Source organism: Sander lucioperca, chromosome 7, assembly GCF_008315115.2.
Source record: "Sander lucioperca isolate FBNREF2018 chromosome 7, SLUC_FBN_1.2, whole genome shotgun sequence".
NCBI lineage: Eukaryota > Metazoa > Chordata > Actinopteri > Perciformes > Percidae > Sander > Sander lucioperca.
This window is the reverse complement of record NC_050179.1, coordinates 41,413,720-41,432,198: the sequence shown is the minus strand read 5'-3', so window position 1 is coordinate 41,432,198 and position 18,479 is coordinate 41,413,720. Positions and strand designations below refer to the sequence as shown.

The 18,479-nt window shown below is 39.5% G+C and overlaps 1 protein-coding gene across 1 annotated transcript in view; it reads left to right on the top strand.

Moving 5' to 3' along the window:
• Positions 1-17,807, top strand: part of LOC116048684 (transcriptional enhancer factor TEF-1-like) — a 79,716-nt gene extending 61,909 nt beyond the window's left edge. The window contains exons 10-12 of the mRNA XM_031297881.2: positions 9,712-9,852; positions 10,223-10,375; positions 14,824-17,807. Coding sequence (XP_031153741.1) covers positions 9,712-9,852; positions 10,223-10,375; positions 14,824-14,937 — 408 coding nt within the window. The 3' untranslated portion in view covers positions 14,938-17,807. The remainder of the gene's footprint in view (positions 1-9,711; positions 9,853-10,222; positions 10,376-14,823) is intronic.
• Positions 17,808-18,479: the final 672 nt, after the last annotated feature.

Here is an 18,479-nt window from a genome sequence, read left to right as displayed (position 1 = left end):
TGTGTGTGTGTGTGCCCTCTAAACCCATTGTTTCCATTAACTTGTGCCGCGCCACTACTTCATTTCACTTCGTTGAGCTAAGCACAGGCACAGCCTGCAAACTTGTACTGCCGCTCTGCTCAATTTATTTATTTTATTTTTATTTAACCTTTATTTAACCAGGTAGGCCGTTGAGAACAGGTTCTCATTTGCAACGGTGACCTGGCCAAGAAAAGCATAAGCATGCAGGACAACATACAGAACATACAGAACACTATAGGCTACATAAAGTGCAGATTAAGTAAGCATTACAAAGCTGGTGCAAAGTGAGGTGTAAGGAAGACAATGTATATGCGAAAGTGATATGGTAATAGCACAATATACACGAGTAGACAGTCTATAACGCTGCTGGGATATAGTGAAGAGTCAAACAAACAAAAGTTAGTGCAAATTATGATCTAGAAGTGATGTTGATCAGTTATAACGTAATAGACAGTCTATATGCTGAAATGTAGTGAAGAGTCAATATACAGTTAGTGTAAATTGTGATGTGGTTAGTGATATAGGTCAATAATAACACAGTAAACCGGAATGGACAGTCTATATAAATGCTGAATGTAGTGAAAAGTCAATATACAGTTAGTGCAAATAGTGGTCTGGGTAGTCATGTAGATCAGAAATAACACGATATGCATGAATAGACTAGTCTATAAAATGCTGAGATGTAGTAAAGAATCAATGTGCAGTTGGTGCAAAGGGTGGTCTAGATGGTGATGTAGATCAGTAATAAACAGTATACATGAATAGACAGACTATATAAATGCTGAAATGTAATAAAGAGTCAATATACAGTTAGTGCAGATTGTGATGTACAAAAATTGTGTGACAACAAAGGTGGGAGGGATAACAGTTGAGCATACCAGGGTGGGTGAATAGTGCAAAAGAACGTAAACAGAATGTGACAGCAATGTAGGTGACGATGTGCATCTGTGCAAATATGCAGTGGGGCGTGACAGAGATAATGGAATGCAATAATGCAATAAGGGGGTGCGAAAACAGAGCATGAATGATGGAAAACAGTTAGCACGTACAGTGATCGGACAGGAGCTCAGACAGACGTACTTTAAAGGCAGTTAGTGAGATAAGGGTTTTGAGTTTCAGGGTTTTATGACAGTCATTTGCAGCTGAGAACTGGAAGGAGTGGCGACCAAAGGAGGTGTGGGCTTTAGGGGTGACCAAGGAGATGTAACTGTTTGAGTTCAGGTTACGGGTGGGTAAAGCTATAGTGACCAGTAAGCGTAGGTACAGCGGGGCTTTGCCTAGCAAGGATTTGTAAATGAGTTGGTACCAGTGAGTTAAGCGATGACTGTGTAACGAGGGCCAGCCAACTAATGCATAGAGGTTGCAGTGGTGGGTGTTATAGGGGGCTCTGGTCACAAAACAAATGACACTATGGTAGACAACATCCAGTTTTTTCAGGAGAGAGTTTGAGGCAGTTCTGTAAATGACATCACTAAAATCGAGAATTGGTAAAATTGTCATTTTCACCAAGGCGAGTTTGGCAGCATGAGTGAAAGAGGCCCTGTTGCAGAATAGGAAACCAATCCTAGACTTAACTTTAGATTTAATGTGGTTTATGTGTTGCTGGAAGGAGAGGATACTGTCTAACCAGACACCTAGGTATTTGTACACCGCCACATTTTCTAGTTCCAACCCATCAAGCGTGGTAATGCTAATAGGGTGGGCAGGGGTGGGCAGCGAAAGATTGATGTTCAATGTTCAAATTGGTTAAACTTTGGGTGCAGCGAGCTGTAGATGTGCGCTGAACCGAGTGGCAAGAAGAGTGCAAACCGCGTTTAGTTTGAAAGCCTATAAGTCTTACTGTATTATTGTGAAGTTTGGACCACTGAGTCCCTATTTAGTGCTGTGTTAAAGTGCCTTAATCACGGTGTTATTTGTGTCTTACACTGCTGGGACCTATTCACGTTAAGTTACGTGCTATTGTGGATACAGTAAATAAGTTCTTTTGTCAGTCAGAGCTCTGGCGATACAAAACGGAGTTCTGAGTTGATGAAAGGATTGTTAATTGTCTCCCCACCGGCAAATTAAATTTTATCTTTTTTGCTTTGCCTGCTTTGTTTGCTTCTCTCTTTCCCTTTTCATAACCACATGCACACACATGCACTCGCACACATATCTACACGCCCTTACCGGCAATTACCGGCACTCTTTAAATTCACAGATAGCATGTTAGCATTGATTACTAATTGTTATCGCTAAAGTTAAATAAAATTTAAAAAAAGTAAAATTAAAAAACAGTTGTCTGTGATTAGTATTTGTGTATATGTGTTGTAATAACAGCTAGTTACGGCAGGTCAGTACTCGGATTCACTCCTTCGCTGTTCACCTAATAAATGTGAGATCCAGTAAATATCTGCATTTTTAGGTAAACACCCCTATCTTAATTGTATCCACAGGTCAGTTATTGGTCCCTGAGTCCAGGGTGGTTCCCCATTATTATTTATTAATATAAATAATTGTATCAATATTCATAACTTTATTCATATCGATAAAATATCTTTGATAATTGCTAGTAACTAAACTTGTTCCTCCCAATTTCCTAGTGACGTCTTTGCCTCCGCGATCAATTATCTGATCTACTTCTTAAATACATACGCGGTTGTTGTTGGTTGTTGTTGCTGCCCAACCATTGACTGTATAAGTACATTTGTGTCCTGAGTGATTAAATCTCACTTCCCCGCTCTATATGCAAATAAACACGTACATCATTTCCGTTTGCATATAGGCTGCTTGTGTGTGTGTGTGTGTGTGTGTGTGTGTGTGTGTGTGTGTGTGTGTGTGTGTGTGTGTGTGTGTGTGTGTGTGTGTAAATATCAGTTGTTACTCTCACATAAATCATACATTAGAAACATGCAATGCTAATGTTAATGAAAAAGCACTGCCTACAGTCTGTCCGTTAGCCCACGTAAGGATATCTAGTGATGGGTGCCGGGACCTGTGCAGGAGAGAAAGACCTTTTAAAAGTCTTAGTGTGTTCTCAGTACGTTTGTAGCTTCTAACTGAATCTCTGTGGTTTGAAATTTTATTTCTATATCCGATTCATGTTCCCTTATAGGAGTCATGTTAAGTTACTGCTGATGAAGACCCAACATTTCTTGATTTTGCTGCTTTATAATAAAATAACAGGGGACTTTTATTGTGAAGAATTCATAGGAAATTAAACCGCTCTACAGCCTCTGCTTTGACCACTCACTTACTCCACCACTCACTTACTCCAGCGCTACCACATCGCTGTGTTGATAGGTCTGGCAATGCAAGACTACTAATATTAAAGGGGTGATAGAATGATTATATAGGGTATTTCACACTGTTAATAGGGTATGTAACATTGGTTGGGCTGAAAATTGCCCGAATGCTATTTTATTAGGCCCTTAACTACCCTGTGAATATGGCTCTATTTGGAACAAGAGCTTTTCTTCCAAATATGGTATGCTCATGAATATTTAGATGAGCTGCGTGCTGATTGGTTTGAGCGAACCCCATAAAACACATTGGAGACGAGACAGCAGGTCTCGTGTTTCAGACACTGCAAAGTTATACGTTGTTTGTCGGGCTATTTTGTTATTAAATTCACTTCTGAGACTTTTTTATGCGAGAAATCAACTATATAAAGCTCAAATATGAATCTAGTTTTACGAAAATTTATGGCTAATTGCAAATTTGGTAAGACGTGTCGGACTTTAGGAGCTGTCCGATTTCAATTTAATGCATTTTTGTGAACATTAGGGATTTCGTTAGATGCTACTGTCCCTTCAATCCTATGGGTAAAGATCGCGGCTAGCTGCAGGCCCTGGAGCTCCATCAGGGCCTCGGCATTTTGTAGTCCAGTAACCCAGAACCGGTGACTTTGCGCGGGTATGGAGCGCCGCTGGCTTCCCTTCGTGACGGAGATCCAGCTAGCTCACAGCGAGTCTATGAAGTAGGACACGCCAGGCGGCGAGGCAGCACCAGCCGCTGTTACGTAGCCTGCTGAGCTCCTGCTGAACTGCAACATACAGTCGGACAAAATTTGCAATTAGCCATCAATTTTCGTGAAACGGCCCATATTTGACCTCTACATAGTTGATTTCTCGCATAAAAAAGTCTCAGAAGTGAACTTAGTAATTAAATAGCGGACCTCTGGAGATCTGCATGACCTAGCTAGATTCAGAAGACTAAGCTGACCTCAGGTCAGTGGTGTAGCCTATGCAAATGTTGGGGCGTGACAAAGACTAGGATTTGGGATGCTTACGTCAGCTTCCAGCTTTGTTGAGATTCGCCCGTTTTCAGCGGCAGTTTCAAAATGTGATATTTGCAGAGGATAGGGGTATCAATGGGATTTTGAGCTTCTATGTATGTCCTATTTACCCACCGAACTGTCGTTATTCAACTATGACAAGGTAAAATTGGTTTTACATTCTATCACCCCTTTAAATGGAGACGACGTAAGAGCAGGGATGTCTGTAGTAATATTCAACATACTCGTGAATTTGGGCATGTTTAATGAAACAAACAAAAAAGGTTGTATACCAGCGACTGCCTTTTCCAGGCAACCACATAGAGTTCCAGACAGCCGGGGATTTAAGTGTGGTAGCAAAGGGAAAAAAACTTTAACAATTAACAGGTGAACCAGAAGCATACAGGTGAAACTTGAAAAATTAGAATATTGTGCAAAAGTTCATTTATTTCAGTAATTAAACTTAAAAGGTAAACATAATTATATAGACTTATTACATGCAAAGCGATATATTTCAAGCCTGTATTTGTTATAATTTTGATGACTATGGCTTACAGTTTATGAAAACCTTCAGAAAATTAGAATATTGTGAAAAGGTTCATTCATATTTTAGGCTCAAAGTGTCCCACTCTAATCAGCTAATTAATCCAAAGGGTTCCTGAGTCTTTAAATTGTCTCTCAGTCTGGTTCAGTAGAATTCACAATCATGCGAGATGCTCCTCTGATATTACCTGCACAGTAACACACCTACGTGATTACCGTTATATCCGAGGGTTGAAGTTGCATTTTAACGGGGCAGTGCAAGTTGCTGCTGTGGTTTAGCTGAAGCTAACGCAGCCTGAGCTTTCACGTTACAATATAAAAGGTGTTGACCGTTGACTTAGCTAGCACGCAAACAGTTCATTTACATGTCTACGAGCATTTTAGCAAACTACACCAAAAGACAAATACCAAGGAATATTGATAGAAAGCAGGGGAAACTAGTACTTTCATACGTTTTAGCATTGGCTAATTAGCAACCTGCCTGCCATTAGATGTTAGCTTCCGAGCAAGTTAGCAGCTAGCCCCAGAAGCTCATGAAACAATTTAGCACATTCCATCCATCCATCCATCTTCGTCCGCTTATCCGGTCTCGGGTCTCGGGTCGCACAATTTAGTTTTTTTTTGACCATACAAAATCAGGCCATATACTAGGTTTCAACCTAGTCTTGTTAATGTTTCCTTGTTTTAAAACAAGATCCCTGTAAAACCATCTTAAAAAGAAAGTTGATACATTCATGATTTGGTGCTTAATGACTCGAGTAACGAGTCTAAAGCTGCATGTCAGGCAAAAAGTCAAAAACCTCAGCATTTATTTATCTTTTTATAAGAAATGGAAATAAAGACACAGTTCTAGTATTGCAGTGTAGAAGTAGTTAGTCCGAGCATTATAAGTATGATAAGAAAAAAAGATCAGTAGTCAATCTCACACTGTTTGGCTGCTTAGCTGACATACCTGGACAAACAAGACAAAGGTTAGCAAGTTATGCTTTATTGTTCATATTTTTAAACAGCATTGTTCACTTTTAATATGACAAGCGAGAAGGCTTTTTGAATGTTAACTCTAAGATTTTATTGGCTGGGGTTGCTGGAGTGTAAATTTCCCCAAATCTAATAAAGAACAGAGGGAAAATACTACACAGTAGATATGCCTTTTCTAAAGGCTTTTTGTGTAACCTGTAACCCCACTTAATAGTGTATTAGATGCTCATTGGCTTTGGAAGTAACTGGGATGAGCGTGTTTGACAGTAGAATCATGCAAGGGAGGACGGAAGCCTGTAGGCCATCATGTTTATCATGTCATGTTTAGTACATGTTAACTCAAAGATACATAGAAAAAAAAAAAAAACGGAGGCCATTAATCGGCGCGCAAAGTTCTTGAAATCAATTCTGCAGTTAGCATCATATAGCCATGGCAAAAAGAAAACAAGGCAGTTTAATTCATTTTGATTTTAATAAGAAATTTTGCAGCGATTACGTTAATAGCACAACCGATTCACCTGCTGCAAGCCCTGTTAGCACACCTCCCGCCGGGGTGACAACGCAAGAAGAAGCTGAAGAAATAATGTCCTCTCTGGCTGAAGATGGTGGTGGTAACAGCTCACCAGAGGTCGGTCACGATCCTAACCCCTCTCGATCCTCTCTCCCGTTAAATTGGAACAGCCAGCAGTGGAGAGACTGTAAGAGCATGGCTGTTTGTTAGGCCTCCTGCACACTGCCTGCATGGCGTGAGCGTGTCAGCTTCATGGCGTGTCCGTGTTTTTATTTCGGCTCCCATGTTAACAGGTTAGAGCTTGCACATTGCCTGCGTGACATGCACGTCTCAGGCGCCGCAAACACGTGCATGCTAGAAATGGGACCGACACGAATACATTTGATGTTTGAAAGTCTCTAGGTTTTGACATAAATGCGGATATAAATGTAATTTAAAATAATAATAATAATAATAATAATAATAATAATAATAAAAATAAATAATTATCGATTTTCAAATATTGCACCTGTCAATACAGAACAAAATATTCCGTAGCCTATTTTGCCGTCAATACTGCAGACGTTGTCTTTGCTGTAATCAAATCAGTATATATTTATGTTTATGGGAAACATACATGTGAACAGATAAGGCTAGCAGCAGCAGTGCAGCGTCAGACACGCTTCTGTTGTGCAAAGACATATAAAACGCCACGCAGCCGCCACGCAACTGATACGCAATAGAAATGCCACGCTCACGCCACGCAGGCAGTGTGCAGGAGGCCTTAAAGATGGAAGCTTGGGGTGCTTCGCTTAGGCCTAATTAAACGGAGGAATTATGGTATTCTTCGGTAGCCTGAGTAACTTTAACCGTTGTTCAGCCTGATGCTTTGTTTATTTATTTGTGTGTGTCTGTTTGCTGTTTGACCTATCAATTCCTGTCGATAAAGTATAATAGGGGTAAATCCTGTATAGTGCATACACTTGTAGCTGTTATGTATCTTTGTAAGTCATTGTAAAAAAAAAAGTGGGCTCCCCCAAAGGCCACGGTATAGTTCGAACACTGCATTGAGCATGTTTCAGATAATCTGCTGTTTGATGTTTGTGTTTGTGAATGAATGTACAAGTGGGTTATTTAGCATATGAGTGTGTGTGTTCGTTCTCAGCCTTAAGACACACAGGGCCAGATGTACGTACATTTGCAAATGTAGCGTTATCAGCACCATGTCCAACCCGCAGAAAGCCCACGCTGTGATACTTCAGCTTACGTTGTATTTACCAAACCTGCAGTTCATCGGGTAATCAGCGCCTTTCTCCGCCCACTATACCGTAAATTGCGCTGTAGCAAAGCGCAATTTGTGCTATGATACGGCTGAGTGCAGACTGCGATATTCCCACTGCTGATGCTATGACTGTTTGAAATGGTCCTGAAGCCAATATTTGTAATGTAGCGAGGAGTTTAACAACTGCTGGAATGGAATGTGAACGCTGAGTCTGAGATTCAGTGTCATCTTTGATTTCTTCCCGTAACTGTAATATTGCATGGCTGCTTAATCTGTAATGCTTAATGATTTCGTGTTCACTCAATTGAAAAAGTGTGATCCTTGTGGCAAAAATCCTTTCAGCTCATCTCCTTGGCCTATGTCTCCGTCTTACTCGGATTACTGCTGCCATTTCACCAGGAGGCATATGCGAGGAAACCGTTTGCGGCTGGTTTACACCTGCTTTTAAGAGGCAGAGAATTTTTACCGCAAAATAGAGGCGGGCTGTCACGGGCGGTTTTTGTACATACCGCGGAATACATAATTAGGTGCACTTTACGCTTCCCCTCCCATCTCTTTATCGGAAACTCCCACTTTCCCCTTGACCCTCCCGTAAATGCATATGCATGATACGGAAAAGCACAATTTGCCATTTTCAGTTCCCGCGACAGGCAGTATGTGCTTTTACCTCAGTGTGGCCTGTTTGTACATACCTCACCATGCTTTTATGCGCACGTTGCGAAACAAGTACGCCTGAAGTGGGCGCAAAAGCGTTAGTACATCTGGCCCACACTGCCTTAGAGAACTAATACTAGTACAAATAGTAGTAGATGAGTATCCCACTATTTGTATATTTTTTGCAAAGGTTACATTAAGCATGAACAAAGCTCTTTAAGATTTGGATAAAAATACAGCTATTTTAGGGTCAGTTCACACAAATTAAAAGAAAACGTATTTGCTCAGTCTTTAAGATTTCTGCCTCCTCGTCAATACAATGAAGGGGAACAGAATTTTATTGGTGGTGCTTACAGCAACTGAAAAGTAAGTTTAACCCTTTCACAAGCAGCTGTCCACCAGGAAGTCAGTCAGTACCAACTCAAGCTGTTTATTGTACATTTTGCATTCAGTTTGGATAAGGAAAAAACTTCCCCAAAACAATTCTTTACAGTAAAGGCAGAGCAACAGAGGAGAGATCCTCCTCCAGGATTGACGGACATTGAATAGATGTGTGTTTAAAGCAGACAGAAATAACGTTATTAAAATTATAATGTGGAGAAAAAATGACTATTTTCCAAAATCAGTATCCCTTTTTTGATAATCCACAGACCTGTCTTTGAGAAGTTCTCCAGTGGAAAGTAATTCCAATGAAAACTGTCCACCATTGTATGGGGTGGAGTTAGAAATGTCAAAGGATGATGCCTCAAAACCTGGACAAATAAAATCAAGACTATATATTTCTAATCTCACCACTTGTAGGTGTAAATGAAATATTTATTTGTAATTTGGGTGAACCAACAAAAAAAAAAATTACAAACATTACAAGTTATTAATGCATATTGTGTGAGATTTTGAATGACAATGACAAACTCAAATATGACAGTGAACTCAATAATAAGTGATGAGAAACTGTGCGTGCCAGGTTTCAGACACAAGGCCTGAATTTCATTGCGGGTATTGCACATAATTTCATTGATTCCCACAAATCTAGTACTTCTAATGTTCAGCCAGCGTTTGCACATGTGCGCAATCATGTGCAGTGTTTGTAAGGCTAACTTAACTACATTAATAACAGTGAAATGATGTGCGTGTGTGTAAGGCTAACTTAACTTAGTTAACAACGGTGAAATGAGCTGCTTGATTTGTAAAATGTACAGCGCTGCACCTTTTACCAGCCAGTGTTTCATAACGTCATGTCGTGAACATGGATTCAGCACACAAAAAGGGATTAAAACTAAAATTATACTGTAAATTCTCTGAGTAATACAAAACTCACCAATCTGATGCTCTTTTCAGAGCCTGTCCCCTTGCCCCCAGCCCTGCCCCTGAGAAGTTAGATTTTTTTATTAGAAGTGTAGATGGATTTGATTGTTAGATTTTGATCAGTGAAATGTATACTGTCGTTAAAGGTGTAGGTGGTAATGTTTTTTTTTCATTGGTTATCAGGCGGATCTGAGTTATAATGTACAGGACGACCCAGCTGCCTTCTACGGCGTCACCAGCCAATATGAGAGCTCAGAGAACATGACCATCACCTGCTCCACCAAGGTCTGCTCCTTTGGCAAGCAGGTGGTCGAGAAGGTGGAGGTGAGGATGGATTCAAATCTTTGTGGTGCACCTTGGTAATCCAGGATCTTTTCATGGACATTAATGTCTGATGTGATGTACATAATCACTAGAATTAAACAATAAGAGAATTAGTCATTTAGTATATACTGACTTTTAGTCCCTCATGTGAGCCAAGCTCCAAAACACTGCATCCTATACATCTCATAATGCAACTTGATACTTCCTGACCCTTCCTGTCTGGAAGACATTATACAACTGTTTTTACAAGATCAGCTCATGACTATTAAAGTGATCTGTGTACTAAAAGAAAATTGGTGGAGTTCCCCTTTAGTGGTCAATTATCCATTTTTTTTTTAGTAATGGTAACCGATTTTTTTCTCTCTCTCAGACGGAGTACGCAAGGTTTGAAAACGGGCGCTTTATCTACAGAATCAGTCGCTCTCCGATGTGTGAATACATGATCAACTTCATCCACAAGCTCAAACACCTGCCTGAGAAATACATGATGAACAGTGTGCTGGAGAACTTCACTATTCTGCTGGTGAGGACATCAGTCCGTGTGGCTGTCTGTGTGTGTTATGGTATTAAAAAATTAACCTGTTAGCATTCCGCCCCCTTTTTTTAGATGGGTAGGGGTGGGGTACAGAGGATCTTTAGGGGGAGACAGCAGGTCAACAGTAGATGCAACATAGAAGTGGTGTACTGTATATCATCTGAAAACTGGGAACCTGAAGTTTAATTTGAGATGCACCTCAACATGGTGTTTCAAGTTGATTTAGTCGTAAATCAGAAATAGAAATTGATTAATTTATTGATTAAATAATTAAAATAAATTGTGAAAAAAGTGTATAAGGGCTTGGAACATTATGATAAAAGTATATGATGGCCATTCTCATGCTCACTTATGTCTCATAGGATGTTGCAGCAATTTTTAGGTTGATAACATTTGTTACACAAATTTGGTGCTAAATTTAACCATTTTCTACCACTCAGGAATTGATCAAAAATGGTCGAAAATCCCTCTAAAATACCACATTAAGACCACCTTAAGGAACACCTTAAAAAATGCATGCTGTGATTTTGTATCAAAAACCTATGACATTTGGACATTCTGTAAGAATTGCATTTTTCAGCGATTGGATGACACTTTTGTTCTGGAAGCTGCTGAGAAATCTCTTTGTCAATATACTGAGGAAAGCCAGACACCTTCTAAATGTATGAAGGTAAATATGGTGCAAAAAGGGAGAGCTTGTAGAATACAATGTGAGAACTTGCAGAACAAAAAATCTGAACTTGTATGTTAAAATTTGCACTTATAAAAATTTTATTTGCACTTGTAAAAATTTTATTTGCACTTGTAAGTCATACAAAGAAAAAAAACATGAGAGCTTGTAAAAAAAATCTGAACTTGTAAGTTGAAATTTGCACTTGTAGAAAATGTTCACACACCTGTATTCTGAATGTGAAGTTACAGAAAAAATATTCACAAATGTGTAGATTGATATTTACATGAACACAATGACAGCTGCAAACTTATAATGCAACATTTACAACAACATTTTTTTTTTACTCTGGTTCATTTTCCATCACAACCACAAGTCAGTGATTACAACCTCTCGAATCTGTCACTGCAACTTCACATATGTGCTCTCTCGCATCACAAAGTGGCGAATCTGCGCACTTCGACTTTCACAACACTCTTGACGATACATTTGGTGCAAAACTAATTTGTACCTGTGGACTTAGGCTGTGGAGCTCTGAGCTAACAGAACGGGAAAAGCCTTCTTATATACAGTATGGGAAAAGCAGGGTTTCTATCGCCAGATGAGGGACAACTCTGTCCGGCTTATTTATGTAGCATGGAAACTTGGTGAAATAGCATGCTAGCGTTAGCTAGCTAACTAGCAGCCAGCCTGCTTCTAAATAAATACCTTTTAATTATCTAAACACTTTTTAACAGTCAAACTAAAACACTAGCGGTGAGCTCCAGGGCCTGCAGCCGCAGACGGACTGTCATCAGTGGGGATCGACCAGCGTAGCAACACTGCTTTTGCCAGAAAGCTTCGCTGCCGACCTCGACCTGCAGTCGGAGCTCCAGCGGGACACGGAGAGCCCCACATCCAGTAGCAGCGGCCCATCCCCCGGCCATGACCAGAGCTTGCTTTGCTGATGTTGTGCATCCCTGCTAAGAATTGCACCCGCTTGGGCAGAAACAATAATTTCTGCAGAATTCATTGCTGCCGAAAATTGCATCTAGGTAGCAAGGAAATGCTACTACAGAGTCTGATAAAACATTGATGTCTCTAAACCTTCTAAACTCCTAATCATTATTGATGAACATGACAAAGAGATTTACTATTGCCTAGTTTTTAAACAGTACTTTGCCTTATAAAATCATTATTTTCCCTAGTGGATGCAATTCTCGGCAGGGATGCGAAACTTGGCACCTGTTACCCACTGATGACGGTCCGTCTGCGGCTGCAGGCCGTGGAGCTCACCGCCAGTGTTTTAGTTTGACTGTTAAAAATGTTTAGACAATTAAAAGGTATTTATTTAGAAGCGGGCTGGCTGCTAGTTAGCTAACGCTAGCATGCTATTCCACCAAGTTTCCATGCTACATAAATAAGCCAGACAGAGTTGTCCCTCATCTGGCGATAGAAACCCTGCTTTTCCCATAGACTGTATATAAGAAGGCTTTTTCCGTTCTGTTAGCAAAGAGCTCCACAGCCTAAGTCCACAGGTACAAATTAGTTTTGCACCAAATGTATCGTCAAGAGTGTTGTGAAAGTCGAGGTGCGCAGATTCGCCACTTTGTGATGCGAGAGAGCACATATGTGAAGTTGCAGTGACAGATTCGAGAGGTTGTAATCACTGAGTTGTGGTTGTGATGGAAAATGAACCAGAGTAAAAAAAAAAGTATACGAGTAAATGTTGCATTATAAGTTTGTGTTCATGTAAATATCAATCTACACATTTGTGAATATTTTTTCTGTAACTTCACATTCAGAATACAAGTGTGTGAACATTTTCTACAAGTGCAAATTTCAACTTACAAGTTCAGATTTTTTTTAAGCTCATGTTTTTTTTCTTTGTATGACTTCAAATTCAGATCACGTGTGTGAATATTTTTTACAAGTGCAAATTTTATTTTTACAAGTGCAAATTAAATTTTTACAAGTGCAAATTTTAACATACAAGTTCAGATTTTTTGTTCTGCAAGTTCTCACATTGTATTCTACAAGCTCTCCCTTTTTGCACCATATTTACCTTCATATAAATGCCCTAGGTCTCTAGTGTTTGTAAAGTGTCATGAGGCTGTGATTATCGTAGAGGTCACAACAGGTAATTTAATACTGGTCTCAAACAAAGAAATGGCTACTATGGGGACGACATCCTCAAACATGAATACAATTGTGCTCATTGAATCCACAAGAGTGTCAGCTTTGCAGTCAAACCCAATTTATTCCAAAATTACACATTTGTACTGCGTGAGAAAAATGGCATGGTTTGTTCCCCAAACTGCATGGGATTAGCATAAAGCGGCATGTAAAGGGGAGACTTTTGTGTACCCATAGAACCCTTTTTTATTTAGATATCTTGGGGTGAGAGGTCAAGGGACCCCTTTCAAAATGGCCATCTCAGTTTGTTCCTCTTCAAAATGTAGCCTAACTTGGGAGCATTGTTTAAAACTAAGCCCTGTACAGTCTCTAAGAGACAAAATGTCGGCCAGGCCGTCGGAATGTTAAGAGGTTAAAGGGTAATTTAGATTTTTTTTTTAACCTAGACCTAACCCTATTTTCCCATGCATTTGTGTCTAAGTGATTAATGTGAACAAAAATCTATGAATTTGGTCCAGTATTGAGTGAGAACACAATACCGCAAACCAGGCTGCAATGTAATCATATAGAGATGTCATTGTACGTCCACTAAAAGTGCTTGCCACTGACGATATAAGTGTCTGATTATGCATCAAACCATGTATGTTTTCAGTTTGAAACGCAAGTGGGGATAGAGGAGTTCTGGGGAGTTTGTTGTTTTGGAGTACAGACAGCGTAGCTTTGTGTTTACAATTCTTGTTTTCAAAGCTTTGTGTTTTCAATTCTGGGGAGCTTTTTCCCCGGAGTCCTTATGTTTTTTTTCGCCCAGAAGTTTTCCTTGGATTAGGGTGGCACCTAAATCATGGTTGCAGCTGTTGCCGTGGCCCTGGTCCGCACCCTGCTATGCCCTGCTACGCTCTACAGTGCCCTGCAACGCCCTGCTACGTCCTGCTATGCCCTGCTACGTCCTGCAGTGCCCTGCTACGCCATGAACTACTACAACTACTATTTCTAGTCATAGTTACATTATCTTTATTGTGACTATAATTGCCAGTTGTAGCTAGTTATGCTACAGCTACAAATGGATCCTAACACTCCAGTCCATACACTGGGCCTTGCAGACCACCGGGTCTGTAGTGACCTTTTTTTGCTGGGATGACTACTGCCAGCCGAAGAGGAGAAGAAATTCTAAACCAAAGCACATTTTCCTAAAGAAAAATGCTGTTCCAAAAGTAGAGAGCTGCAGGTGGGGCGGAGGTAAGGAAGTAACTGTGAGTCACTGACCTGGCATCAGTAAGTTACGCAGGAAAGACACTTATTATAACAATCTGAGCCTGTCAGTGGGCAAAATCAAGCACTTTTAGTGGATTTACATTGACGATGTGCATTTGTCCGATAGTGTTATTGCAGCCCGGTTCGCGGCTGCCGATTACAGTGTTCTTACTCAATACTGGACCATTTTCAAAGATTTCGGTTCACATTAGTCACTTAGACACAAATGCATAGGGAGGTTAAAAAAATACAGAAAATACCCTTTGTTGTGTGTGTGTGTGTGTGTGTGTGTGTGTGTGTGTGTGTGTGTGTGTGTGTGTGTGTAGATGCATTTTTAACACAACTTTTTTATCCTTTCTTTCCTCTTTGTGTGTGTGTGTGTCTGTGTGTGTGTGTCCAGGTTGTGAGCAACAGAGACACTCAGGAGACCTTGCTGTGTATGGCGTGTGTATTTGAGGTGTCCAACAGTGAACACGGAGCTCAGCACCACATCTATCGACTCATCAAGGAATAACACACACACTTATACACACGCACACATATAGCCTTTTTATTGGTGATTAATGGTGACATTGGAGGTAAAATGTCAAAAAACGGAATCCTACAAAAGTGTCTTTCAGCCAAACAACTCGACTTAGTGAGTAAGGAAATGGCTGCATTTGCACTGCTGCTCACAACACACCACAACAAGAATTGGGTCATTATTATTTAACATCGGATATGATGCAGTATGCTGCAGAATCCTCATCAGCAGGAACATCCCCACATATAAATCTTAACTCCAGCCTGAATATCTGTTGTTGATTAGCTGTAAAAACCACAGTGATCCAACACATCAGAATCGACCTGGGTGGTTTTTCCAAAAACATCCCGACTCTGATATCACCTGGAGATGTCATGTCTCCTGCTAATTGGTTTATTCCTCTCTTTCTCCCAGTACATTTGTATTTTGCTGTTCTGTAGATGGAAATGAAAGTAGTACTTCTGTCAGGTGCTTTTGGGAAAGTCAACCCAGGGCCGAAAAACAAATCTAACAATTTCCGCCCCCATGTGACAAACGTGTGTGTTATCTGCCAAGATAAAGGTCAGACCCTGTGTATCATTAATAACCAGAGAAGAAAATAACACTACTAAATTATCATATAGTACAGTATAGAGGTGGTTTTGTACAGATAGCCACTGCAAATTGTGAGCTGCAATCTTGCACAAAAAAGAGGTTTGTTCCCAAAGAAAATAAATCAAAGTTTTACCTTTTTGTATGTACTCTTTAAAAAAAAAAAGAAGAATAGCTTCGAAACTTTGGGAAATTGTTTATTGATAGTAGCATATAGACTATATTTTAATTCCAGGAACACTATCTAAAATGTATGTTAATAAGAAAGTATAATTGAAATTAAACAATACAGGTACCTTTTTGTGTAAGTTGACTCTTCATCAAGATTGAATAAATAAAAAGGCATGTTAAAGCTATAATCCTTAATATTTCAGTTCTGGCTGTTTTGGCCCTAAAGACAAATACAGTATGCTTCCTGTCAGTGCTTCACAATAAAAGGCACTACATGTTTTGTCAGTTGAGGGCTTTTAATATGAAGCGGCATCAGTAGGAAATGTTGGGTTAGTACTGGCAGGTTTGATTTCATGAACAGCTTAAGGATTATAATTTTAAATATCAAATATATTGTGGTCAATCTATTGGGAAGCACTGTGAATCTTTAAAACAACATAATTCATGGTGTACAAGGTAAGGAAACTTTTCAAACTGTTATAAAAAATTCTGATCAGGTTTTACTTACGAATTAAACTTAGCTTAGTTCAATATGCTTGCACCAGCTGAATTAAGCTTTAACATGTCCATACATGTTATATCCATATTTAAATGGAAGATTATCCTGACCAGAAGCCATGGCACCTGCTTTTCATTTTGAAAAAAAGGGATGAGACACAGTTCCCTTTAATTAGTCCAGGACTTGTTTCTTCCAGTCAGATGATATTATGTCAGAATTGTGATGGTGTACTATAGCAGGTGATGATTGGTGGTTTGTATGTGTCATACCCAGCAGCATGAAGTGCCTTTGGTTTGTAACAGCAGTATACATTTCTAATCTGTTTCATGAAAGTCCTGATACTTTGGTGTTGTTAATGGTCTATAGAAAGTCATTTTAGTGAATGGTTAATTATCCAAATTCCATATTTAAAGGGGCTGTACTTATTATATTCTTCACTCTTTCATGTTACTTGATATAACAAAGATAACCCGGACTATGACGGACTATTAACCATTTATTAGCACAACAGCATGTGTTCACAGCAGCATGGCTAACACCAACAACGGGAGCTAAAGTTACCCACAATCCATCAGGTGTATTACACTACGGATCCCACAGTAGCGCAAAATACACAACAGTACTCAACATTCAGAACATTAATATAGCAGTGAAACAAACATTTGCTCGTAATGATACAGTGGAGTAATGGTGTCCTTAGCAAAAGAATGAAGTCACACTCTCTGTGTGTGTGTGTGTGTGTGTGTGTTAGCCAAGTTTCTATGTTCTTTGTTTTGTGAGCTGGTCCGGTTGCGCGACTAACATAGTCCATGTGAAAAAACTTAGGACCCGCTGTTTTTATCTAGTATTCCTAGTACAGCTCCTTTAATGACTGTTTCTTGTTGTAATTTGTAGACAGTAGGCAGTGAACCATACTAAATAATCTTTGTTCCCATAGGATATTTATGAGACACATTCTTGTTTACTTAATTTTATGACGGCATTTACATGTATTTGTTACATGTATGTGTGACAGATTCATGTTGAAACCGCTTGCACACTAGGTATTGTCTGGTGCCTGTTTAGGGCAACTTTTACCATTTTACCAGACCTGAAATGAGCCATCTTTCATTAGAACTAGCCAGCTGTTAAATCTTTGGTGTTAACAATGACTCATATTGTATGATCAGGTAGAAGATTGATGATACGACTATCAGTGTTGTACCATTATGCTGAAAAATTTTAAGATTTGCCATTGTCCAAAACCACTATATTTTGACTCCGTTTGTCTAAAGACTCCTGTGGGTGTCTCTCAGGGTACAGACAGCTGTCCAACAAAATGCCATCTTTGGTGAATCATTCTGTCAGGAAAACCCCTTTCAAAATACCCCTGCCTTCAACTTTTTTTGTAGTGGTTTGTTGTTTTCAGGCAGACTAGACCTTCACTGCAGAGTACTAACTTGTAACATATACAAGATAACCTAACACACAGCCTCAGAGGGGCTGATTTTGCAATAATGACCCTCTGTCTGGATATTATCAACCACAGCTTACCAAAGACAGTCATCATGTGACACAAAATACAGAGGAAAATAAATTCATTACAAACTAGAGTAACTTTGCACATCTGCCAAAATAAATATTAGGAAAATGACTAAAAGTAATGGAAATAAGTTTAAAAACCTTGTGGTTTAGAAAAGTGTACATTACCTTGTTTTTGTCTTTAAAGACTTTTTAATTTGACCTTCTCAAATATGGACACCTGTTATCATATTGGTTGGCAGACCACTTCAGAAGCCCTATATGAGAAGGATGCAGGAAACTGTGATTCATCAAAATGTCTCTGTTAAACTTTACAAGGGCTCATCTGTAGGGCTGTACTGTTAAATGTCCGCTCCACAATAAGGACGTTGCCTAAAAGTTATTCAAAAGGTAGTCGCATTGCCAAACCGCTGTCTCAGCGCTGCAGTATGGTCTTGCTACACCACCTATCTATTCTGGGATAGGGGAAAAATGCTCTGGCTTGTTTGTATTTCTTTTCACCAATTACAACCATCCTGGGCCAACGGTAGCGAAGATAGAGATAGCGAAAGGGGAGGAACATCACGTGCCGGATGTCAGGCTTTTATGGGCTGAAATATGTGCTACCAGAAACTGAATTTGAAACATTTATATTTGAATTGCTAAACTTGAATAATTGCATTGAAAAACTGAATTTGAATCACATAATTTGAAATTGTATTGTTTAATTTGAATCATTGCATTGAAAAACTGAATCTGAATAGTATTATTT